The sequence below is a fragment of the Salmo trutta genome, chromosome 14 (genome assembly GCF_901001165.1).
Source record: "Salmo trutta chromosome 14, fSalTru1.1, whole genome shotgun sequence".
In the NCBI taxonomy this organism is placed as follows: Eukaryota; Metazoa; Chordata; class Actinopteri; order Salmoniformes; family Salmonidae; genus Salmo; species Salmo trutta.
Genome location: NC_042970.1, coordinates 77,350,824 through 77,376,048, shown reverse-complemented (window position 1 = coordinate 77,376,048; position 25,225 = coordinate 77,350,824). Strand labels below are relative to the sequence as shown.

At 41.2% G+C, this 25,225-nt stretch overlaps 3 protein-coding genes across 6 annotated transcripts; 1 reads left to right on the top strand and 2 right to left on the bottom strand.

The window, feature by feature from the left end:
- Positions 1–491: 491 nt before the first annotated feature.
- Positions 492–9,883, bottom strand: LOC115147452 (uncharacterized). Of its 3 annotated transcripts, XM_029689696.1 has the most exons (13): positions 9,754–9,882; positions 8,153–8,281; positions 5,829–5,954; positions 5,535–5,666; positions 4,987–5,070; positions 3,425–3,550; positions 3,131–3,262; positions 2,581–2,664; positions 1,530–1,682; positions 1,097–1,142; positions 960–1,011; positions 745–864; positions 492–581 (listed from the first exon to the last, which is right to left on the bottom strand). In XM_029689696.1, the coding sequence occupies exons 1-12, from the start codon at positions 9,760–9,762 to the stop codon at positions 792–794; spliced, it is 1,146 nt and encodes a 381-aa protein (XP_029545556.1). In that variant the 5' UTR covers positions 9,763–9,882; the 3' UTR covers positions 492–581; positions 745–791. The 3 variants fall into 3 exon arrangements, with proteins under 3 accessions (XP_029545556.1, XP_029545558.1, XP_029545557.1); XM_029689698.1 differs by lacking the exon at positions 2,581–2,664 and having other exon boundaries at positions 9,754–9,883; XM_029689697.1 differs by lacking the exon at positions 4,987–5,070 and having other exon boundaries at positions 9,754–9,881.
- A 6,448-nt stretch (positions 9,884–16,331) lies between these two features.
- On the bottom strand, positions 16,332–21,431 carry LOC115147450 (active regulator of SIRT1). Of its 2 annotated transcripts, none has more exons than XM_029689694.1 (4): positions 21,237–21,431; positions 19,009–19,191; positions 17,547–17,644; positions 16,332–17,213 (listed from the first exon to the last, which is right to left on the bottom strand). In XM_029689694.1, exons 1-4 carry the CDS (start codon positions 21,289–21,291, stop codon positions 17,064–17,066), a joined length of 486 nt encoding a protein of 161 aa, XP_029545554.1. In that variant the 5' UTR covers positions 21,292–21,431; the 3' UTR covers positions 16,332–17,063. The 2 variants fall into 2 exon arrangements, with proteins under 2 accessions (XP_029545554.1, XP_029545555.1); XM_029689695.1 differs by having other exon boundaries at positions 19,009–19,188.
- Positions 21,432–22,181: 750 nt separating this feature from the next.
- LOC115147449 (3-mercaptopyruvate sulfurtransferase) lies at positions 22,182–25,225 on the top strand. The gene is made up of 2 exons (XM_029689693.1): positions 22,182–22,852; positions 24,352–25,225. Exons 1-2 carry the CDS (start codon positions 22,264–22,266, stop codon positions 24,660–24,662), a joined length of 900 nt encoding a protein of 299 aa, XP_029545553.1. The 5' UTR covers positions 22,182–22,263; the 3' UTR covers positions 24,663–25,225.

The window sequence follows — 25,225 nt, the reverse complement described above, 5'->3', positions numbered from 1 at the left end:
TGCTCCATGCCCACGTTGATGAACCTCAAGCAGTCTTCAATGTCACCCATCAGGACCAGGTAGTCCTGGAGGATCAGCTCAATCTTCTTCCTGTCCAGTGCACTGCTCACCTAAGAGAGATGAAGAATTTACTTCCTGGAATGAAGAGGAGTTGGACAGTGATGTTATGCACAGTACTTCTCAACATTCTTTTAAGTAGCTAAGTTCCGAATGGAACACTTAGTGAATTTATCTGAGTGAGTTTCATGGGAAACTAACTTGGCTCCCAGGCCAATTGAAATTCCTGGTGTCTGTCCAATCAAGCATGAACCATATTAATATATTAAGTGTGCTATCATCCTTAAAATGCTCTATAAATAAAGTTTGATTGTGTTTGGATTCTAACAGCTCACTTTGTTAGCAATAGCTGCAGAGGCCCCTGTGACCCCTCCAGCTGCAGCTACACCGACTCCGAGCACTGTCAAGGCCAGTGATGCCCCTAGGGTGAAGGGGGCGAAGATCACCCCTGCTGCAGCCGCCACCCCTCCAACCGCCCCCGTGGCGCCCCCGGTGATGCCAGCGATCTTGGTTCCCTTGGAAACCTTGGATAGAATTAAATTATTGAATTGAATGGAATTAAATCTAATGTAATTGTAGAATTGTATTTAAATCATCTGCTTGGGGGTAATTGATGTTAGTTACAGGCTTACATTAAAAATCAAAGGCATTACAAGCATGTATAGTAGTAGTCTATAGTACTCCTACCTTGTCTAAGTTGTCTGCGATGCTGAAGAGGTCAATGATGTGGTTCTTTAGGGTCTTCCCATGCTTAGGTTGTACAACTGCAATGCATTCTGGAACCGCTGTGCTTTCTTTTTGAACAGTCTAGATATAGAAGGTCATCAGTATGGAGGGTGGTTAGTGACAATATTCAAATGTACACAAAAGTTTGTTAGCTGGGTCTAAACTAAATAACTTACTTTGCTTCTCCCTTCTTGGCCAGTTTAGGGTCATTAGACAGATCTTTCCATGCTAAAAGGCAACAGAGGAAAATATTAAAGTCACACCTAAACTATGCTGGAAATTACAAAGTACATTTTGAAGCTGTGATGCTCACGTTCACTTTTCACCTTCTCCCACCATTCCATCAGACGATCTGCATCCTGATGGAAGAATCAAATGAAAGGGTGAAATGTGAATTTGACAAATGGTTGTGGTCAAATTGTCATTAGTGATGATTCTTTGGAGGTTCTGTATGTAAATAATATAATACACAATGTATTGATGCCTGACAGCTTAGTTGAGCTGTTCATGGTTATACATAGGCCCAAGAGCCGCTAGTGGTTTCATTCCTGTCTTTTGACCACTTAGGGCTGTTTAGGCTAGGTTTTACGGTGTATGGTGAATTTGCCAGTAAATTCTGATCGTGGATCAGTTTAGCATATTTCACCCCTAATTGTTAAAGTTAGGACTGGGGAAGTGGAAGCTGATCCTAGATCTATACCCAGGGGAATCATCACAGAGCAAGTTCAAGGTCATACTTGGAATACCTTGATGTTATCTTCTTGATCCTCTTCACTAATGCTGCTTTTTGAGAGTGTTTTGATTCTGCCTTTCAGAGGGAGTGACTGCTTTAACGGCAATGGAGGAGGTGGCCTTACACAGTGAACATAGGTTGTACATATCTGTTGGTGAACTGCTACCTAAAAAAATAGAAATACAATAAACTTTTTCAGGACACTTTGTTTGGCCTGTAATAAAGTATGACACGTCGGGCCGGATTCCCAGATTAAGATCAAGCCTAGTCCTGGATTAAAAACTCTTTCAAAAGAGAATCTCCATTGAGAATGGTCCCGTGTGGCTCAGTTGGTAGAGCATGGTGCTTGCAACGCCAGGGTTGTGGGTTTGATTCCAACGAAGAAAAAAAAAAAAAAAATGTATGCACTCACTACTTTAAATTGCTCTGGACAAGCGTGTACGCTAAATATTAAAAAAGCATTTTTTGTTTTTGGACTAGGCTTAATCTGGGTCTGGGAAATCAGGCTGGTCTCAGACTAGACGTAACATAGTAAACAAAAATCAGGGGCACTCAAATGTATATGATATGTAACGTTTGGTACAGTTACATAAGACAGAAGGTTACTTAAGGCAAAAAGTAAAGGGGGATGGATGGGTTGGTATATAAAGAGAATGTTGAGCAACCCAAAAGTTGTATGTTCAAATCGCCTCATGGACAACTTTGCAACTACTTGCTACTTTGCAACTAGTTAGCATGTTAGCTAACCTTTACCACTAGCCTAGCAAACAGACAAGTAGCTAACGTTAGCCACCACAAATTGGAATCTGTAACATATGTATTGCAAATTTGTAACATATTACATTTTAGTCATTTAGCTGACGCTCTTGTAATTCATAACATATCATACAAAGTGAATGATGGCCATCCACAAATAAATACATATCATACTAATTTGAGTGTCCCCGATTTTTGTTTACTGTTACATCCACCCCCGAGTCCAGGTTGGGGAAACCGGCCCTTGAAGTATAACGTGAAAAACAGTATTTGTAGCTGGCTGACTGTGATTCCTTTAGTCGTCATACCGTACGAGTTTCCTGCGTAACAAAAACCTCTTCATAGATATAGTCACTGGATTGTTTTCTGTCAACGACGGCAGGCAACCCAAACTGGAAGAACAATGTACAGCTCGGAAAACCAAGTATTAGTGTTAAGATTAAATACTGTATTCTCCATATAGCTCATTCTAATATTTCTACTACTGTACATTGTAGTTACACCGTTTATACACACACCATATTTATTATATACTGGATTCTTGAGATAGATATTACAGTGAGCTACTGCTGTACTCTGTCATTCTTAGTATACAGTACAATGTGTAAATTATCCCGGTATACATACATATAGATTGCATTTGGATTACTGTTACAGTGTTATTTGGGTTGTTAATTGGATTCGTTGAGACAATCCTTATTTGTTTACTTGTTTGGCATTATAATCCATTGTTAGGAGCTAGTAACATAAGCATTTTGCTGCACACGCTATAACATCTTCTAAACTGTGTACGCGGCCAATACACGATTATTTGATTTAAGCTTAGTGTTAAACATCTGTTTTCTCTGTCTGTCTCACCGTACGAGTTTCCCGCGTAACCAAAACCTTTTCATAGAGAGGGGGATTGGAGTCCTCTCTGTCAATGACGGCAGGCGGGCCAAGAGGACGACGCACCACCAGCTGCTTGTTCTGGTCCTCTTTAGCTTCAAACTGAAAAATAACATTCAAGTCATATTCAGAGACAGTGCACTTTGACTTAAATCCTAACTTCCGCTCAAGACGAATTTCCACTTAGTTGTACGTTAAGTCAGTGGGAGACAGAAAATGTGACATACAAATGAAAGAAGTGTGTTGCTGCACCAGATGAGATACCTTCTTAATGAATTCAGACACACTCGCCCCATCCTGAGGGTCACAACCACCTTCTTGTGGAGGATCACTTCCCACCGACCACTTATTCTGGGTCACAGGGGGCGGTTTCTGTGCTGTGCCTGGCTTCTAAGAAGTCAGTTACAAAAAAAATTGTTTCACACCATAGTTATATACACACAATGTACAAAACATTAAGAACATCTTCCTAATACCGAGTTGTACCCCCCTCCCCTTTTTGCCCTCAGAACAGCCTCAATTCATCTAGACTCCACCGCTTCCCACAGTTGTGTCAAGTTGGCTGGATGTCCTTGGGTGGTGGACCATTCTTGATACACACGGGAAACTGTTGATCTTGAAAAACCCAGCAGCGTTGTAGTTCTTGACAGAAACCGGTGCGCCTGGCACCTGCTACCATACCCCTTTCAACAGCACTTAACTTTTGTCAAGCCCATTCACCCTCTGAATGGCACACATACACAATCCATGTCTCAAGACATTTAAAACAATCTTATTTAACCTGTCCCCCGCCTTGCTACACTGTTTGAAGTGGATTTAACAAGTGACATCAATAAGGAATCATAGCTTTATCCTGGATAGTCTATGTAGTGGAAAGGACAGATGTTCATAATGTTTTGTACACTCAGTGGTTTCAGAAAGTATTCATGCTCCTAGCCATTCAAGTCTTGCCATAGATTTAAACCAATTTAATAAAAAATTGTCAAAACTAGTAGGCCACTCAGGAACATTCAAAGTCGTCTCGGTAAGCAACTCCAGTGTATATTTGGCCTCGTGTTAGGTTATTGTCCTGCTCAAAAGGTGAATTTGTCTCTCAGTGTCTGTTGAAAAGCAGACTGAACCAGCTTTTCCTCTAAGATTTTGCCTGTTATTAGCTCTATTCCATTCATTTTTATTTTAAGAAATCCCTAGTCCTTGCCGATGACATGCATACCCATAAATGATGCAGCCACCATGCTTGAAAATATAAAGAGTGGCACTCAGTGAATTGTTGTTGGATTTGCCCCAAACATAATGCTTTGTATTCACGACCGATGTTCCTTCTAAGCTGCATGCCTGCATATCAAATGTATATGATATGTAACGTTTGGTATAGTTACATAAGACAGAAGGTTACTTAAGGCAAAAAGTAAAGGGGGATGGATGGGTTGGTATATAAAGAGAATGTTGAGCAACCCAAAAGTTGTATGTTCAAATCGCCTCATGGACAACTTTGCAACTACTTGCTTCTTTGCAACTAGTTAGCATGTTAGCTAACCTTTACCACTAGCCTAGCAAACAGACAAGTAGCTAACGTTAGCCACCACAAATTGGAATCTGTAACATATGTATTGCAAATTTGTAACATATTGTAATTCATAACATATCATACAAAGTGAATGATGGCCATCCACAAATAAATACATATCATACTAATTTGAGTGTCCCCGATTTTTGTTTACTGTTACATCCACCCCCGAGTCCAGGTTGGGGAAACCGGCCCTTGAAGTATAACGTGAAAAACAGTATTTGTAGCTGGCTGACTGTGATTCCTTTAGTCGTCATACCGTACGAGTTTCCTGCGTAACAAAAACCTCTTCATAGATATAGTCACTGGACTGTTTTCTGTCAACGACGGCAGGCAACCCAAACTGGAAGAACAATGTACAGCTCGGAAAACCAAGTATTAGTGTTAAGATTAAATACTGTATTCTCCATATAGCTCATTCTAATATTTCTACTACTGTACATTGTAGTTACCGTTTATACACACACCATATTTATTATATACTGGATTCTTGAGATAGATATTACAGTGAGCTACTGCTGTACTCTGTCATTCTTAGTATACAGTACAATGTGTAAATTATCCCGGTATACATACATATAGATTGCATTTGGATTACTGTTACAGTGTTATTTGGGTTGTTAATTGGATTCGTTGAGACAATCCTTATTTGTTTACTTGTTTGGCATTATACTCCATTGTTAGGAGCTAGTAACATAAGCATTTTGCTGCACACGCTATAACATCTTCTAAACTGTGTACGCGGCCAATACACGATTATTTGATTTAAGCTTAGTGTTAAACATCTGTTTTCTCTGTCTGTCTCACCGTACGAGTTTCCCGCGTAACCAAAACCTTTTCATAGAGAGGGGGATTGGAGTCCTCTCTGTCAATGACTGCAGGCGGGCCAAGAGGACGACGCACCACCAGCTGCTTGTTCTGGTCCTCTTTAGCTTCAAACTGAAAAATAACATTCAAGTCATATTCAGAGACAGTGCACTTTGACGTAAATCCTAACTTCCGCTCAAGACGAATTTCCACTTAGTTGTACGTTAAGTCAGTGGGAGACAGAAAATGTGACATACAAATGAAAGAAGTGTGTTACTGCACCAGATGAGATACCTTCTTAATGAATTCAGACACACTCGCCCCATCCTGAGGGTCACAACCACCTTCTTGTGGAGGATCACTTCCCACCGACCACTTATTCTGGGTCACAGGGGGCGGTTTCTGTGCTGTGCCTGGCTTCTAAGAAGTCAGTTACAAAAAAATTAGTTTCACACCATAGTTATATAAACACAATGTACAAAACATTTAGAACATCTTCCTAATACCGAGTTGTACCCCCTCCCCTTTTTGCCCTCAGAACAGCCTCAATTCATCTAGACTCCACCGCTTCCCACAGTTGTGTCAAGTTGGCTGGATGTCCTTTGGTGGTGGACCATTCTTAATACACACGGGAAACTGTTGATCTTGAAAAACCCAGCAGCGTTGTAGTTCTTGACAGAAACCGGTGCGCCTGGCACCTGCTACCATACCCCTTTCAACAGCACTTAACTTTTGTCAAGCCCATTCACCCTCTGAATGGCACACATACACAATCCATGTCTCAAGACATTTAAAACAAATCTTATTTAACCTGTCCCCCTGCCTTGCTACACTGTTTGAAGTGGATTTAACAAGTGACATCAATAAGGAATCATAGCTTTATCCTGGATAGTCTATGTAGTGGAAAGGACAGATGTTCATAATGTTTTGTACACTCAGTGGTTTCAGAAAGTATTCATGCTCCTAGCCATTCAAGTCTTGCCATAGATTTAAACCAATTTAATTAAAAATGGTCAAAACTAGTAGGCCACTCAGGAACATTCAAAGTCGTCTCGGTAAGCAACTCCAGTGTATATTTGGCCTCGTGTTAGGTTATTGTCCTGCTCAAAAGGTGAATTTGTCTCTCAGTGTCTGTTGAAAAGCAGACTGAACCAGGTTTTCCTCTAAGATTTTGCCTGTTATTAGCTCTATTCCATTCATTTTTATTTTAAGAAATCCCTAGTCCTTGCCGATGACATGCATACCCATAAATGATGCAGCCACCATGCTTGAAAATATAAAGAGTGGCACTCAGTGATGTGTTGTTGGATTTGCCCCAAACATAATGCTTTGTATTCATGATCGATGTTCCTTCTAAGCTGCATGCCTGCGCTAGCACGCAGCTCCCCCGGGACTGCAGCACAGCAGAAATATCAGTGCACGCAGAGAAGCATGATTGAACATCACTCAATTTTATAGTTTCCCCCGTTAGTGTTACCTATCAACATTTCCCTTTACTGTGGGAATTGTGATCGAAATCAACACAATATTAGCCATTTTCAATTTAACATACCGAAACAAAAACGAACTATGCAAGAGATTGTTGTAGGCCGAACGCGTCGGAGTAGAATTCTATAGCATTGACAGGCACGACCCATACTCTACACAGACCCGTGCGCCATAACCAAATCAGTGGTGCAGTAGATTTATATGCAAACAGACCATTGCCATATATGGATCTGTGCCATTCACTTTGAACTGGACTGTGTTCACAGCATGAGGGGTCATGAGTAGATGTGCTTGACGTCAAAGCGAGAGCTACATATAGCGACGATGCATTTTATTTTGTAAAGTGGTTTCTTGCATCAAACACCACAACATTTTCAGTCACCTCCTTGACTGAAGGACAAGTGGATTAACAGGTTAATGTCAAGCCCTGCATGTTTTGTTTTTTTCAAAAGTCTCATGGAATGTAGGCCTACATTGAACACCACACATTAGCTGCTACCGTAGGCTGAATGATAGAACAGCTATTTCCATGTTAATAAAGTATTATGGGATACATTTTTGCCATTGTTTTTGAGGGGGTGGAGGGGGTATGGGTGGGTGTTAAGATTCATACTGTATGAAAGCAAATTGAAGAGAAGAATGCATGTTGCTGCATCAGATGAGATGCCTTAATGAATTCAGACACTCCATCCTGAGGGTCACAACCACCTTCTTGTGGAGGACTCTTTCAGCGATCACTGGCAGCTTCTGGGCTGTGCCTGGCTTCTAAGAAGTCACATTTACAATAACACAGTTTCACACCATAGTTATACTGTACATCATAGTGTACCACTGCAGTTCAAATATAAATTAATTTCAATCAATGTATATTTCAAACCATAGGTCTCTCACAGAAGAGTGAGGTGGAGAGCCATGGTGGATGTCCTATGCTCCCCAGGGGGCCAAGAGGATAAAGTCAGGTAAGTCATGTCATAGTTAAAACTGCAGTTCAAATAGTAAGGAATGCAAGTCAATAGCCATGTCAAAAGTAGTGCACTATATAGGGAATAGGGTCCCAAATGGCACCCTATTCCCTACATAGTGCATTTCTTTTGACCAGGGCTCATGTTATCAAAGATTGACAGTCTTACTCTGCCTTCACCAACCCCTGGGCCAGATGGGTCTGAGGGAGAGGGACCATAGTTCCATCTCCTCTGGGGCTCACTCTCCTCAGGCTTGCCCATATAGATGTTCCTGTGGTGGGGCACCAGAGGTGGAGGCTGTGGGTGGAGGAGGGGGGAGGGGGGGGGGTTAAGAAAGTATGGGTGGGTGTGAAATAGAAGCTGAGGCGGCTGATCGGACAGTGAGGAGACAGACAGGACGAATTGGCCAATAAACTTTGTACAGAAAACAACAAAACGTTGACATAAATAATTTAATAAATCAAAAGATACTCCGTATACTAGTCAGGCAACAACTTGGCCTTTAAGAAAACTCAGGTATGACTGTACTCTACCCAACCTGTTACCTGCCCAGCTTGCTCTCCCGCCAACAAAGACCAACTGAGCACCTAAGTACTCTTTCCAGGATCTCCCACTAGGAATGTTCCATCATGATAGCCCCAAAACACGTCTACCACAAATTATGCATTTATCTTAAGTAAAATGTTACCCATTTAATAGTTATATCTGCCTAAATATGATTTATGTTTTATTTTGCAGTGGAGAAGGAACCCTGGATGTAATTGCCTTGTCTATCCAGTTGGACGAGACATATTTCAGCTGTTGACACAGAGCCTTGCCATTCCATCCCTTTCACTTTCAGTCTGACTTTTTGCATTTAGATTGTGTGAAAAACAAAACGCATTTATTGTGACACAAAAGATAGCTACAAACATCTTTCAAACACTGTTGCTGCACAATGTTAGTTTCGACTTAAAGTTATAAGCTTATCAATTGCACTTCAGTCAAAACTCCACAGGTACCATAAATTCCGGACTATAAGACGCAACTTTTTTCCCAGGCTTTGAACCTCGCGGCTTAAACAATGACGCGGCTAATATATGGATTTTTCCCGCTTTCAATTTTTTTTTCTCCAAAAAAACACATTCTGTGACGTGCTCAGTTTTTTGGCGGCATGAAGCTTTCATTAGACCAATGAAATTGCCGAACGGGTTACGGTCAAACAACTTTTTTGTTTACTGTTTAGATTAAATCGAGCGCTCTCAAACTTCCCATCATTCTGATTACGGTAGTCATTTTGTCACCCTCATCATGGCAAAGACACGGAGAAATGCATATGATGCAGCTTTCAAGTTGAAGGCGATTGATCTGGCTGTTGGAAAAGGAAATAGAGCTGCTGCACGGGAGCTTGGTCTTAATGAGTCGATGAGAAGACGTTGGAAACAGCAGCGTGAGGAATTGACTCAGTGCAAAAAGACAACTAAAGCTTACTGCTAATTTTTTATTTTTTGTTACAAGCCATGTTTCGTTAAAGCCTATTTATTTTTGTTACAAGCCGTGTTTCGTTAAAGCCTATTTATTTTTGTTACAAGCCGTGTTTCGTTAAAGCCTGTGTAAAGTTCATTTGTTTCAATGTACCGGTAGGCACCTGCGGCTTATACACATGTGCGGCTTATTTATGTTAAAAAAAATATATATAATTTAATTCAGTGGGTGCGGCTTATATTCAGGTGCGCTTAATTACGGTAAACGAAAGTCCGGAAATTACAGTAAATGGAAAAGTCCCTTACCTTTGCCATCTCAGATATACCAGTATTCTCCTGTCTGAACTCCTGGATATTTGTCTTGTCATAAAGCACAGTTTACCTCATACACTTCCTCTCCTTTCTCCACTCACAATAGGAGAGAGATTCCCTTGTGTGCATCAATCTACTATTCGGAGGGCAGTGCCTAGAAAAGCAGGTTTTTCTGCAGCAACTTGATAACACCATGCACACTGCACACGGGACTACAGAGTCAGTTGTTATGCAGTGTTTCCCAAACCCTGGTCCTGGAGTACCCCCAATAGTACCCATTTTTCTTGTAACCCTGGACACGCACACCTGTTTCAACTTGCCAACTAATCATCAAACCCTCAATGAGTTGAATGAGGCGTGTTTGTCCAGGGCTACAATAAACATGTGTACTATTGGGGGTACTGGAGGACCAGGGTTGGGCAACACTGCCATATAACAACGGACTCTATCCCCCGGTGCAGTTATATGGTAAACTTTTACAAAGCCCATTGAGAGATTCAGTGAAATGAACATGATTAAATCTATTTTCTTTTAAGGATTTGGTTCACAACAATAGATTTGACGATGAAACGTGGTAGCCATTCTGATGCACAACTGAACCCAGGCAGACTTAATGTACCCAGTTGTCTCACTAATGCAGGGTTTCCCAGACTATGGGTGGGGTGTATTCGCCTGATTTGAAAATTTGGTTGCAAGAGAAAATGTGTGCTTGGTTCATAGAACCGGGGTTACATTAGTAAACTCCAGTTGCCGCTAGTTGAGGTTGTAATAAACAGAGCGCTTTCTGTTTTCTTCCTGTGTAGAGACAATGTACTTTTACATCGAAAATATGCCACTTGGGGCCAATTTCCTAGAATTTAATTACTCCTAGTCCTGGACTCAATCTCAGCAGAAAATCTCCATTGAGAATGCTTTTTAGTCCTGGAATAGTCTTAATCTGTGTCTGGAAAACAAATCCTTTAAGAATGAAGTGAAAATCTTAAAGACAGTATTTAGAGCTGACTGACTGATGCTTTCATTTTGTCTCACCGTACAAATTTCCTGTTATCTAAACTGGACTCCTCTCTGTCAAGAATAGCAGGTGGCCTGAGAAAAGTAAAAAAGTTACTCAAGTCATTTCAGAGACCATGCACTCTGGGGAGAAATGTAACTTCCACTGAAGTAGAATGTTCACTTAGCCATGCATTGATGTCAATGGGAGAAAAAGTGAAACTACAGTTCAAACAAAAAGGAATTTAAGACAATGTACACTGAGTATACAAAACAGTATGAACACCTGCTCTTTCCATACATAGCTTTCACCTGGTCAGTCTACAACCCCTTATTGATGTCACATGTTAAATTCACTTCAAATCAGTGTAGATGAAGGGGAGGAGTCAAGTTAATTAAGGAATTTTAAGCCTTGAGACATGGATTGTGTATGTGTGCCATTCAGAGGGTGAATGTGTAAGACAAAATATTTAAGTGTCTTTGAACAGGGTTTGGTAGTAGGTGCCTGGCGTACCGGTTTGTGTCAAGAATTTTAACGGTGCTGGGTTTTTCCACACTCAACAGTTTCCTGTGTGTATCCATAATGCTCCGCCACCCAAAGGACATCCAGACAACTATGGGAACCATTGGAGTCAACATGGGACAGGATCCCTATGGAACGCTTTTGACACCTTGTAGAGTCCATAGCCTGACAAACTGAAGCTGTTGAAGGCAGAGAGGGTGGGTTGATTTGAATCTCTTGATTTATGGACAGTGTCTTACCCTGCCTTCACCAACCCCTGGGTGAAGTGTATCGGAGATACTGAGGGCGAACCAATTCTCCATCTCATCAGGGGGTCACTCTCTTCAGGGTTGCCCAGAAAGCTTTTCCTTGGGTGGGGCATGTGGTGGATGAATCAGAATTAGTTGGGTAACATAGATAATTAAGATGTTTTATTTGCATAATATGCTTATGTGAGATACTTGTCATTAGAATGTATCCTGTGGACTCTGGTGTCTTTTAGTTGCACTTTTCCCTTAGCTGGGGCTCAGTCACTTGGGGCCCAGGGAGGGGAGAGGTCAGACTTCTTTGACATATCTCTGTTGCTATGCAGAATATTAGAAAGGGAGGACAAAATGGAACATTGTCTTCATATGTGAATGTATCTGTTAAACCATGTGAAGGGATGGCGTGATTAATGGGGAACCAATTATTTGTCTCCACAATGTCTGTGCGCAAGTCACTCCCCTCAGTGAGCTTGTCCAGGAGTGGAGTCAAGAGGGGGTTTACTTGAGATGGGAGTATCTAGAGTTGTCAATTGATTTATGCCATTGGATGAGCTAACGGTTCTGTTCTATACCGTACCAGGGAGAGACGGTTCCAGTTTGGGGTAGGAGGACCAGATACTGGTCTATACAATCAAAACTGTTGACACAGCAGTTGCTGTCTGCTATGTTTTATAGATATCTTTCATACAAAACTTAACCTTTGAACTGTTCCTAAGATCTGTTGTTCGTCATGTACGTTGAGAGGGGGGATCTTGGGTATAAAAGATCTTTGTACTTTTGTGTAATCACTCTTCAATGGTTGATTAGAGATAGAGCATCATTGAAGGTCAAGTGCTTTTGCAAAAGCATCTTAATTATTAAAGATGTAGTTTTAAGTATAACTCTGACTTGTGTGTGAAGTTTGTAACTCTCCTCATTTGGCAATACAGAAATTAGCCACCACAGGCACCAGAGGTGAAGACTGTTGGGGGGAGTCAGACTGGGTTTCTGAACATTTCTACATAATGTGGATGCTACCATGATTACAGAATCTTGAATGAAGTGCGAATAATGATAAGAAATACTCTCCCCCCAAAATGCTAACCTCCCCTGTTATTGGTGAGAGGTTAGCATGTCTTGGGGGTATGATATTTGTGCCTCAACTTTCTTACTCATTATACAGGATTATCCGTAATTATACTAGCATCAACATTATGTAGAAGTGTTCAGAAACATTCTATTCACAAAATTGACAATACATTATTTACCATAATTTATATTGGGCACAACCAAAACAAATAGCAAATGCATCCAACAAGTTTGTAGTCACACGCTTGATGTAGTCATTGCGTTCTATTAATATGGGGCCAAATCAATGACGAATATAAACCCTGGATTGCTGATGCTATCTCCATCTAGGCTATTGGCCATTGAAAGGCTTTGAAGCAACAGGTCAGCCATAATTGGCACTCCCTGTAGGCGCAGTCTTCCATAGGAATGAATGGAATTGTACAGTATTTCAATTAAATATGCCATGGACAAAATTAAATGTATTTAAGGGTCTTATTCTGGTGACCGATGCTTGATAAAAGTATTCTCGCTCTTACCCATAATAATCTCATCATGTAGCCTAGATTAGTTTACCCGCTGTTGGCTAGTGATGGGTCGTTCTCGAACGGACGGCTCTTTTTGAGCCGATTGTTTTGGTGAACGTCGGTGGCCGAATCGAATTGGTGAAAGAGTCGTTCATAAAATACCGGATGCCCTCCTGATTTGTGTTATCAGAAAAAAATAAAACGTAAATGTTACAATAAATGTAATAGACCTACCTGAGTTTCAACAAATGCCTGAACTCAATTGTTTGTCCATGCAAGTAATGTTTTATTGTGTGATATAATTCAGTCAATATCTGATTGATTTTAAAAGTTCAGTATCTTTATCCATCGCAAACAGCTTCGATAACCGTTACCATTTTAATCTAAATATATTGGTAATTAGACAACTTCTAAATATTATGCATCAAAAACAGCGACATCGGATTTTAGTAACCTTATGGGCCTGTTCGAACACAAGTCATGACGGATTTGACGAATATCTACTTGTTTGATCAGCTTTTTTGAACGGCCGCTAACGAAGGCGTCCTATGTCCCACGGTCTGCATTCCATCTACTGCATGTATGGTACATTTCCAAATTTCCAAGTATTCTCATTCAGTCAACACATTAAATGTTAAATCAAACCAGACTCGGAGTCCTACTATTCCACAGATAAGACAAGGCCCTTACCATTTCAGATGTCAGTGAGGAGACTGGTTCATTTATGTGCTGCACCTGCGATCTACTTATTCTGGGGGCAGAGCCTATAAAGGAAGGTCTTTCTCCATCATCACCTTGATTGATCACCCACTTGATAAGGTCATGTCTAGACTGGATACAGCTTTTGTCAAATTTGACATCAAAAGTTGATAGTTTTTAGCTAATCCCTTTCCTGACCTTAACTTAATTCTCCTAACCAGAGATAGATAGAGGACTCATATTTATATCTGTTCCATTATATATGTGACAGCATGGGCAGCGCCATTGAGGCTACAACCCATAGGAATCTCCACCCAGTTGACTAAAAGGGTGGAATCCCTCCATGCACTGCCCCTGCTAAAACTGCCTTTTGGCTGCTAGAGGCCTCTATCATTCTCTATGGCCCACCTCTTAGTACATGTCTCTAGGTGGGAGTGTGATGACTTTAAAACTCACTGCTACAATGTTTGACCTCTCTGTGCTTGCACCATATTTAATCACTCTAATTATGATGTTAGCCTACTTCCATCCAGAGCCCTGTAGGCTATTAAGGATGCGTTTACACAGGCAGGCCAATTCAGAAAAATATTTTTCCACTAATTGGTCTTTTGACCAATCACATCAGATCTTTTTTTACATCGGATCGTTTTTCAGAGATGATAGGTCAAAAGACCAACTAGTGAAAAAAAAACAGCCATTGAATCTGATCTTTTGACTTCCGATTTATACCACGTCCATATGTGGATCTCAATCCTGGTACTAAAAAACGGAAATGAGTTACCTTTGCTTCGTTCAGCCATTCCTATGGGGTAAATTCATGGGCAAAGAATAGGGTTTTGGGATAAATGCCAAAAAAATAAGGTCTGAGGTTAACACAGGCTTAGGATATCTTATACGTTTTGTTCTATGAGATAATATCCGTCAGTTAACATGACCTTTATGAATTATGAAGCCAATTATGTGCTTTATATGATTACATAAATGCTTCAAAATTCACAAAAAGTGACGTTAGCTGATAAAGATACTCATAGAACAAAACGTATAAGATCTCCTAAGCCTGTATTTACCACAGACCTTATTTTCGGTGTTTATCCAAAAACTCCATTCATGCTCCCATACACCCCTTTACAATACACTGACGTCACGCGACTCTTGGCTGTAGTAAGAAAGCCATCGCCACCTGCGCCCATTCATCATAGCCTAGATTTACGTTATTACTTGTAAACAACATAACTTTTTGGGGTTCACATACGCTTACAATTATGTTTTGATTCTAGCTTGAACAATTGCTAAGATTATATTTGGTTGTGATTTTAGCAAAATAACTATTTTGGATGCAGCAGTTGTTAGCTAGAATGCTAACGCTCATTGACATAGGCTGTATCAAAAACTAGACAAAGACCCATTTTATTGGTTGAAGTGCTTAAGTATAATGCAGTTGATTTGCGAGGATGACACAAACATTATATTAAGCAGGACATTTATATTAGACTTAAAACCCAATTACAATTCAAAAGTAGTGTGAAATGCACTCATAAGCAACATGTAAATAGCATTTTTTTGTTGGCGTTCTATAAGAACTCCTCCGTGTTCTGCCACCAACTTGCGCGCATCGCCCTCGTGTGGCAATATTTGTAAACACAGAAAGGGTTCAATAGGTGTTGGCCAACGAACCATGACGGAGTTAGTGCCTACAAAAAGACGCCATTAGGACTACTATTAATTGCTCTCTATATGCGACCTGTCTGGACACTCGGATCAGATTTTGTTTTGTTTAGAAATTATTATTATAGATTATTTTTTACAACCCGTCGTTACCATGACAACCACCCCACATTTTAAAGGAACAGTGAAATCTGTGTGCTACTTCAGAGGCTACATCAAGTGTGAATGTGCATAGATCTGATATGGGTCACGTGTGGACATTCAGAAAAAAGATTGGCTATAAACAAAATCAGATTTGGGTTTTTAGGGTGGCTGTGTAAACACAGCCTAAGAGAGTTGGGCTTATTCATAATGGAATTCTCTAGTCTACACCATTGATTAAAGATGATGCACTCCCATCACCATTTATCCTCAGAATTCAGTTTATTCAAATTCAATCCATTGGTAGACCACGGCGCTTGTAACACCAGGGTAGTGGGTTTGATTCCCAGGACCACCGATATGTAAAATGTATGCACGCATGGCTCAGTTGGTAGAGCATGGTGTTTGCAACGCCAGCATGGTGTGTGCAACGCCAGGGTTGTGGGTTCGATTCCCACGGGGGGCCAGTACAAAAAATATATATATAATAATTATTTAAAAAATGCATGAAATGTATGCACTCTGGATAAGAGCGTCTGCTAAATGACTAAAAATTTAAAAATGTAAAAAATGTCGGTTTGGATGAAAGCGTCTGCACATACAGCATAATGAAGCTTTTGATGGGAATTTCTATTGCCTTTGTAGTGACGTCGTTCATCTTTTTAACAGAAGGAAACAAGAAATTCTCTGAAAATCGATTTGAAGACAAGTAGAAAATGAAGTTTTAAACAATACTTTTGTTTCTCTGAAAGTTTACTATTTTCTCGTGCATGAATAGAACAAGTTTGGAATGAGCCTCAAGGCCACTTAACAGTCAGTCACTTATTGTCCATGTAGCGCAGTATCACATTCCGAGTCCAAAGTGAAAAACTAAAGTCCGTCAAGTGTCCGAGCTCTTTACCAAGTCCTCATTGGCTCTGAAACTGAACCCACATTCTCCCATGGATTTAAAAGGCCCATTGCAGTCCAAAATGTGATTTTACTGTTTTCTCCCCCCCCCCCCTCCTAGGGGGTTGGAATAATACTGTGAAAATGCCCTGTTAGAGTAAGCTGTTTGAAAAGACCGGCTAAAATGTCAGACTGTTTTGGTGAGATGGAGTTTTGGCCTGCCTGGTGACATAACCAGGAGGTAAATTAGTTGCTAGACCAATAAGAGAGTTCCAACCTCTCTGCCAATAACAGCTAGTTTTCTCCGTCCCCACTCAGACCACTCCCAGACAGTCATGGGAAGATAATTGTTTGAGAAATTGCTCTTTGCTAAGAAGGTATTTTTATTTATTTTTGACCATGTTATTTTAAAAACAATCGCAGTAAGATACTTAATTGTTATCCATAAATTAGTCGATATTGAAATACGGCTGCATTAGACCTTTAACAATGGTGAAATTAGCAATCCATGGCAAGGAGTGTGAAGCGCACACCTCTGGAATTGGAAAGCAGCCTTAAGTCTCTGGAACTAGAATCTGTCTAGTTCCCCTCCTCCACAGTTCTGCCAAAGTATTCCTTCTGGAACTGTTGGAACTCATCCTCTGTGAACACAGACTTCTCCTTGGGGGCTTTCTTGACCGGGCGGTCCGGACGGTGTCGAGACTGCCGGCCCAAATTCTGGTTGACGATCTGAAGGGGAATAAGAGGGGAGACAGTCTAAGAAATGAAGATGAAGACTATGTGATTCACCCATAAGAGGGTCACGTTCATTAGGCACTTAGAAGACAAATGGACTGAAACAGGGATAGGACCTATCCAATAAAATAAAACACTACATTTTTGCTTTCCGTTTCAAAATGTTAAAGCATTTTTCCGTTCTAATGAACATAATTCACATGTATCTGCAGTTATTTTACCAAATAAATCAAAAGTCATGACAGGAACCAAAGACCTCAACTAACTATCCTCCATAGTAGTAGTATTTAGAGGGCATGACATTTAAACTGTCAGACTGTCTCTTACCTTCATAGTGTCAGAGTCTGTAGCTCTGAAGCCCGTCCCCAGGAAGTACAGCAGGTTGGAGCTCAGATGGCTCTTCCCCTGCTTCTTCCTGAACTCCTCTGGAAACACAAAGACATGACATCCCAGTTCAGAGGTCAAGACGAAGTCCATGACACAGACACTAAATGATATGACCTGAGGAGTTTGCACAGAAGGCCTACGCATAATCTATGGAAACACAAGATGGAGACAAAAGAGGATGGTAAGGAGTCGGCCCACGAGGCTGACACACTGACACCAGGTTTACGGACAGACTAGACCAGGGTTCCTCAACTGGCGGCCCGTGTGATTCTATTGATTTGATTAGCGTTTCATTTTTATTATTGGACAGACTGTAAAAACAAAAGCAAATCAGCGCCAAGTGATTTTCATTTTCAAGTTCCAAAGTATTCCCACATATAATAAAGAGATACTGTATGTGATCGTATACAAATGTAAGCAAGATAAGAAATTATTATGTTTTAGTCAAATATTATATCTGTTTGGGCTTCTTGCGGTCAATTTGCAGCAGTGGTTGAAAAAGTCCCGAATTGTCATACTTGAGTAAAAGTAAAGAGACCTTAATAGAAAATGACTCAGGTGTACTTAAGTATCAAAATGATGAATCATTTCTAATTACTTATATTAAGCAAACCAGTAGCACAATGTGTTATTTAATTTTTTTACGGATAGCCAGGGGCACACTCCAACACTCAGACATCATTTACAAACGAAGCATTTGTGATTAGTTAGTCTGCTAGATCAGAGGCAGTAGTAATGACCAGGAATGTCCTCTTGAAAAGTGTGTGAATTGGACCATGTTCTGTCTTGCTAAACATTCAAATTGTAAAGAGTACTTTTGGGTGTCAGGGAAAACGTATGGAGTAAAAAGTACATCATTTTCTTTAGGAATGAGTTTAAGTAAAAGTAGTTACAAATATTAAGGTAAAGTACAGATACCCCAAAAAACTACTTAAGTAGTACTTTAAAGTATTTTTACTCAAGTACTTTACACCACTAATTTGCAGTCTACAAATGATTTGTAATTATGTTTCGACCCCGTGAGCAAAAATAATAGACCTGGGACACCAGGTGGGTATAATTAATTAATCTCATAGGGTAAGAGTTGAATTCCCCTTGACTACACAAGGAAGCTGATACACTGACACCAGTTTCACAGACAGACTAGTTTCCTTCTTCAGACACACAAGTCAACAAATAGCTAAGAGAAGAGCATGATCCTCAACCCAAGAAAAAAAAAAACATTCTAGCTAGTTGCATGACATCAACCAGAACATAGAAATAGCATGAACAGAGACCATAGCAATAGAATTACTAGACTATATTTATATGTGCCAGACCATCCCTACATGAATTAATGTGTTTGTTTTTCTACACAGTGCACAGAAATGCTTTGTGCCTGCGAACGCGTTGAGCCACTCACCCACGGCAGACTTGATCCTCTTGTCTTTGACGGTGGCCTTGCTCTTCCCCGGACCGAGACGCCCCTGCAGCCGCCGGACCTGCCTGCTGACGCCCTGACGGTTGGTGCTCACCAGGCCCATCACCTCAGCCTTGCTCGGTGTGTGCTTCTTCTTGGCCGCGCTCTTCTGCTTCTTGCTACCTTCTGACACCGCGGAGGGAGATAGGGAGGGAGAAAGGGGGAGCGAGAGAGAGACATTTGTGTCGGAGACATTTTGGACTGCTTATGTTATGTGCTCATGTGTGTTGTGTATGTGGTCTGTCTAGGGATGTTTCACATGGGCTAATAGGTCACGTGTAAATAGGCACACAGTGGTGACCAGGAAGTGTTAGCACAGATGACACTACTTTGCATAGAATAAATACTGTAACAATGTGAACCCTAACATGGTCCAAACATACCAACATAGTTGTGAAGAGGGCACAATAACACCTCTTCCCCCTCAGGAAGCTGAAAAGATTTGGCATGGTCCCTCAGATCCTCAAAGTTCTACAGCTGCAAACATCTCCTTAACAGCTTCTATCCCCAAGCCATAAGACTGCTTAACAGTTCATCAAATGGCTACCCGAACTATTTACATTGACCCCCCCCCCTTTTTTGTGCACTGACTCTATGCACACTCACAACACTGACACTCGCAACACACTACATACATACATACATACATACATACATACATACATACATACATACATACATACATACATACATACATACATACATACATACATACATACATACATACATACATACATACAGATACACTTTCACACGTGTTGCGGCTACCCTGTTTATTATCTATGCTGATTGCCTTGTCACTTTTACCCCAACCTACATGTACATATTACTACCTCGTACCCCTGCACATTGACTCAGTACCGGTACTCCTTGTATATAGCCTCGTTATTGGTATTCCATTGTGTTAGCTACTATATTCCTATTTTTGTATTGCTAATTATATTTTTTCCGTACTTTTTAACTATGCAGTGTTGCGGAAGGGCTCATGAGTAAGCATTTCACGATAAAGTCGACACCTGTTGTATTCGGCGCATGTGACAAATACAATTTTATTTGAATAACGGGTTTCACTACAACACGTATGAAATGCACCTTTCTTTCACGTTGTGACATTTCGGTATTTATATTATTCAAAGTATGTCGTTTATCTGCAATAAATAGGAACATCACCGAACTAAAGATCTACGTCTGGAAAGCCAATTGAATTGTCATAAACTGCTCTCAACCTGTGCCCTTGGTGTTTCATAGATAGCTATAGCTTCGATGCAACCGAGATAGTTTTTATATTGTGCTGGACGCTATCTTGGTTGCATCGAAGCTAACATAGCTAGCTCAGTCATTCCCACAATGCGGTACCATTTGGACCTCAAAACTTTAGAACACGCACACACATACATGTTTTTTTTTCCTATCAGAAAAAGGATGTTTGACTTTCCGAAAAACATACAGGTCAAGCTCAGGAACTTTTTGGGTGCATTTTCCAATTTGTTAGTTGCATAATCCTAACTGGGTTGAAATGTTTTGCCTAAATGTGCCATAGCTCTGTGAATGAGCAAGATTGAGCTCGCATAATGGTGAACACTTGAACAGGATTTTAACTTCTCTATCAAATATATAATTTAGCCTAACAGGGTGAACATTTATGAGTTGGACATACAGACTAAAATGAAACATGGAAAAACAGATAAAGCTGAGTGTTTATATTTATTTAGCTTTGTACCATAGTTTTCCCATCAAAGAAATTAGATTTCCTGAATGTGGTGTCATTGTAGGAAGGGGTTGTTTTCTTAAATGGAGAATTACAACAAACTAAACGGGTGGAAAGTGATATCAGGGAAAAACAGAAAATATATAATGAATACAATGATCATGAAAAAACGTTAATGATTAAAGATGTTATAAATGTCATGGCTTATATTTCTTGTGGAAGTTGATAAATAACACCAAAAACGCCTACATCTACTGACTTTTTTTTTAAAGCATAAAATTCCCTTTCAGAATCCTTATTTTTGAGTTTTTAAGGTACATAACACCTGACATTATACTTAAAGCCTTTGGAATCCACACTTTACACTAAATAAGAACTGATATTTCCTAGGGGCAGAAAATGCACCTCAAAGTAGGAATGACCCAACTAGCTAATGAAACCGTGGTTACTGTAGATAATTTACCTTTTATGTCATCGCTTAGCAACTCCAGTCCCCTCCGAATCATTGATGCCGACATGTTGATATGCACTTTACTTTTTAAATAACAAACATGTGAGTAAACGTTAAGATTTCTCCGGCAAATCTAGCAAAACTATCTTGCTTCTGTAAAAAATAACATGTGAATTCAACATCCGGCAAATAGTGTTTGGGTATCACTACTCGGGTGAAAACTATTTTCAAAGTGCACCATCACAAAATGGTTCCGGATTGTTGTCAAAATACCTTTCGCTTTTGGAAAATGATGACATGTCATAGAAAACACATAAGGTCATGTTAATGAGGTTACTTAGCCTTATTATTATTTTAAAATTATTTAAATACATGCTTTATAAAGTTCATCATCTGATCCTATTTCAATCGTTGTGGATACGGTGGGAAAATGTGGGTCTGAGCAAGTGTAACAGTGTAGGTTCCGTCCCAACCCGGGCTCGAACCAGGGACCCTTGCACACATCAACAACTGACACCCACCGAAGCATCGTTAACCATCGCGCCACAAAAGCCGCGGCCCTTGCAACGCAAAGGGAAACCCTACTTCAAGTCTCAGAGCGAGTGACGTCACTGATTGAAACGCTATTAGCGCGCACCACCGCTAACTAACTAGCCATTTCACATCGGTTACACAAGTGTGATGCCATTAATGTTTTTGGAAATGTATGTAAATGTTAAGTTGTTATATGTTTTTGTCTATATATGTTTTTGTAAATAAAATGTTACAAATTATGCACAATTCCATATGAATAAAATAAAAAAAAACATGACGGAAATACCGAATACCGATTTATATAAAGTTGCCTTGCTGTTAATTTTGATGAATGTCTGTTGGCCTTATGGTGACGCCCCCATTCACTTTCAGCTGTAACTACAGGCTGTGCATTGGGGGCGTGTTATTTCTCCTGGGACAGCTCTCTCTCTCTCTCTCCCCATAAAACCCGTCTCTCGTTCTACCTGTATCACCTTTGCAACCGTCGGGAATTACACGTTCAACCATGGCGCTCCAAGTGAGGGCTATCGTCGCATCCAAGTGGCTTCTCGATGCCGTCAAAGACACACGGGTCGGCCCCAAACTCCGCGTCTTGGACACGTCTTGGTACTTACCCAAACTCAGGCGCAACGCCAAGAGCGAATTCAAAAAGAGGCATATTCCGGGTGCAGCCTTCTTTGACATAGACCAGTGCTGCGACAAAACTTCTCCGCTGGATCATATGCTGCCATCCGAGCGCATTTTTTCAGATTATGTTGGAAATTTGGGAATTGGGAACGATACGCACGTCGTGGTCTACGATGCTAGCAACTTCGGCGCGTTCTCTGCGCCTCGAGTTTGGTGGATGTTCCGAGTTTTCGGCCACAGTTCTGTCTCGGTTCTGAATGGAGGACTCAAAAACTGGGCGAACGAGGGACTTCCAGTGAGTGACCGGTACTCCCGACCCGAGCAGACCGAATTTAGGGCCTCTTTGAACCGCTCCTGGGTGAAGACGTACGAGGACATCCTGGATAATCTGGATAGTAAAGAATTTCAGGTGGTCGATGCCAGACCAGGGGGGAGATTCAGAGGGGTGGATCCAGAACCCAGAGACAGTGAGCAACACACACACAGAAAGTGCATTGATGTTATTTCACACAGTGTAAATACGTCAGGTGAAGTCAAATGTATTTGTCACGTGCCGGAAACAAAGGGTGTAGATTTGACCGTGAAATGCTTACTTACCCTTTCCCAACAATGCAGAGTTAAACATTTTAAGAAAATGCAAAAAAAGATATAAACACAAATGTGTAGCCTACAATAGGTGTATAACTAGCCATAACTTCAAGTATGGAGGCCTGCTCATGTCACCTTATTAGTAGCTCATTTAGCATTTGATCAATTCTGCTGATAGGCCAACAGGGTTCCAACTGTGGGGGTAAACCTAAACAACAACCCCCTTTGACCTATAATCAATAGGCCTAGACCAACTACTGATCACGGAGTAGCCCACTCCTCTCCTCCAATCCTTCGGATCTCTTCCTCCATTGAACTTTGACCCATAATCAACAACACAATAGACTGACAGATTGCTCATGTTAGATGATCCAGTTTCTCTCAGCTGTCATGTTGCGATCGATAATGGGTGTGTTATCTATGGGATGTGGACTTCGTCTGGCCCTGAGGCACAGACCTGCTGAACGTGTGACTTCCTCCTCGTACACTGGCTGCATCCTATGGTGCGCTACTTTTGACCAGGGCCCATAGTGCACTACTTTGGACCAGAGCCCTATGTAGGAAATGGGGTGGGATTTTTGGGTGCACACTTGGTCTGAAATGTTACTTACTGCCTGTCAAATCCTTTCTTTCTCTGTCCTTGTTTCCTCAATTCCTCTCCAAAGCTCATTGAAGGAGAGGATCCAAGGTTCTTCCTTTGGACCTCTTCCTCCAATAAGCTTTGAGTGGAATTGAGGAGACGAGGACAGAGGAAGCAAGGCTTTGCACAAGATGACGTTTGCAGACGCAAGCCATAGGCCTCCTTTTGTTTGCACAAGCTGATAAGCAAACATGGAGGTTGGGTCATAAATCAGAACATCTGTCAGCACAATTGTGTACCATACACACATAGGCATGCATGCACACACACTGTAGTGAACGGAGTGGAAACACTACATATAGTAGTAGTCTGAATACAATTCTGTAGATTTGACTGTTGCACTTGATTGGTATTGTACCAGTTTAGAGCATACCCCTTGTTGTGACGCTCTATCCATTGCAGGTGTTCTAATCTACCTTATGGGGACGCTCTATTCGTTCTAAGTGTTCTAATTTACCTCTATGGCGATAAGGTCTTATGTGGGTGTACTTTATTTATTCTGAAGTTGTCCTACACACACACACATTACATACGTGCTCTTTCACACATTTCAGTGTTCATCTGCCTATAAGTGTCTCTCCGGCTGGGGACTTTGATCTCTTGAGTATTCTCTATTGGCATGGAAACGACACAGGAAGAGGGAGCATTTTTAGACTGGAAATTCACCCAGCAGCACTAACCCTTTCCCTCTGTTTGTCCTTTTTGTCACCCATTCATGCTCTTCCTCCTCTCTTTCAGATACTGAGCCAGGCCACATCCCTGGCTCCATCAGCATGCCCTTCTCCTCCTTCCTCTCTCCGTCCGGTCACCTCCATCCCCGTGAAGACCTCCAGACCATGTTCACCCAGGCTGGTGTCGACCTCTCCCTCCCGCTCTGCGTGTCCTGTGGGTCGGGTGTGACTGCCTGCCACGTGGCTCTCGCCGCCCACGAGTGCGGGCACCCTGGGGTGTCTGTGTACGACGGGGCGTGGTCCGAGTGGTACACCCGCGCCGTGCCCGAGCATGTGATCTCTGTGGGGTTTGGGAAACACTCCCCTGTTTTTCAATGAGGGAGGAAGAGGAATGTGTGATTGGATGGGGAGGGAGGAAACTCGCTGTGATTGGAGGATTATTGGACAATAGTTAGAAACTTCCTTATCCCCCCCCCACCCTGTAGGCACAGATCTAGGATCAGTGTACCCTCAATTCTTAAGGAGCAATGTAAAACTAGCCTTAGGTCAGTGTCTGGGTGTAACTGTATACTACTGTTTGGGCTAGAGATCACATGTCATAGGTCAGTTGGAGTTTGAGTTCACGTCAGTTACTCAGTCTTTCATTAGCCTTATCATTCACACGACAGACAATGACATCACTATAATTTCCTCAACACGAGGGGAAGTGGGTGGCCCCACTGGACAATCCAGTATCTCTGCTAAACAGTGTGTGGGTCTGGTCCTCACGTACAGATGGATGGGGCTGAACCCCACACGCCTACACAAACCCTAAGACATTCTCTAGTCATATGAATGTAGTAAATATCAATCCATGTTGTAATGTCACTGATTTTTATTTTATTTGTTAACATGGTTGAATTCTTGTATGTATCTAATATTAAAAATAAGTTCTATAATAA

Bases quoted from the DNA above. Each gene is read 5' to 3' on its own strand.
- LOC115147452 (XM_029689696.1), bottom strand. The intron at 2,665-3,130 runs GTGAGACAGACA...TTGTTCTTCCAG, and splicing joins TTACGCGGGAAACTCGTACG to TTTGGGTTGCCTGCCGTCGT. The intron at 1,683-2,580 runs GTATGACGACTA...CTATTTTTTTAG, and splicing joins TTACGCAGGAAACTCGTACG to GTAGCAGTTCACCAACAGAT.
- LOC115147450 (XM_029689694.1), bottom strand. From the start codon at position 21,291: ATGTCGGCATCAATGATTCGGAGGGGACTGGAGTTGCTAAGCGATGAC. The intron at 19,192-21,236 runs GTAAATTATCTA...CCGCGGTGTCAG, and splicing joins GCTAAGCGATGACATAAAAG to AAGGTAGCAAGAAGCAGAAG. The intron at 17,645-19,008 runs GTGAGTGGCTCA...TTGTGTTTCCAG, and splicing joins GAGGATCAAGTCTGCCGTGG to AGGAGTTCAGGAAGAAGCAG.
- LOC115147449 (XM_029689693.1), top strand. From the start codon at position 22,264: ATGGCGCTCCAAGTGAGGGCTATCGTCGCATCCAAGTGGCTTCTCGAT. The intron at 22,853-24,351 runs GTGAGCAACACA...CCTCTCTTTCAG, and splicing joins GGATCCAGAACCCAGAGACA to ATACTGAGCCAGGCCACATC.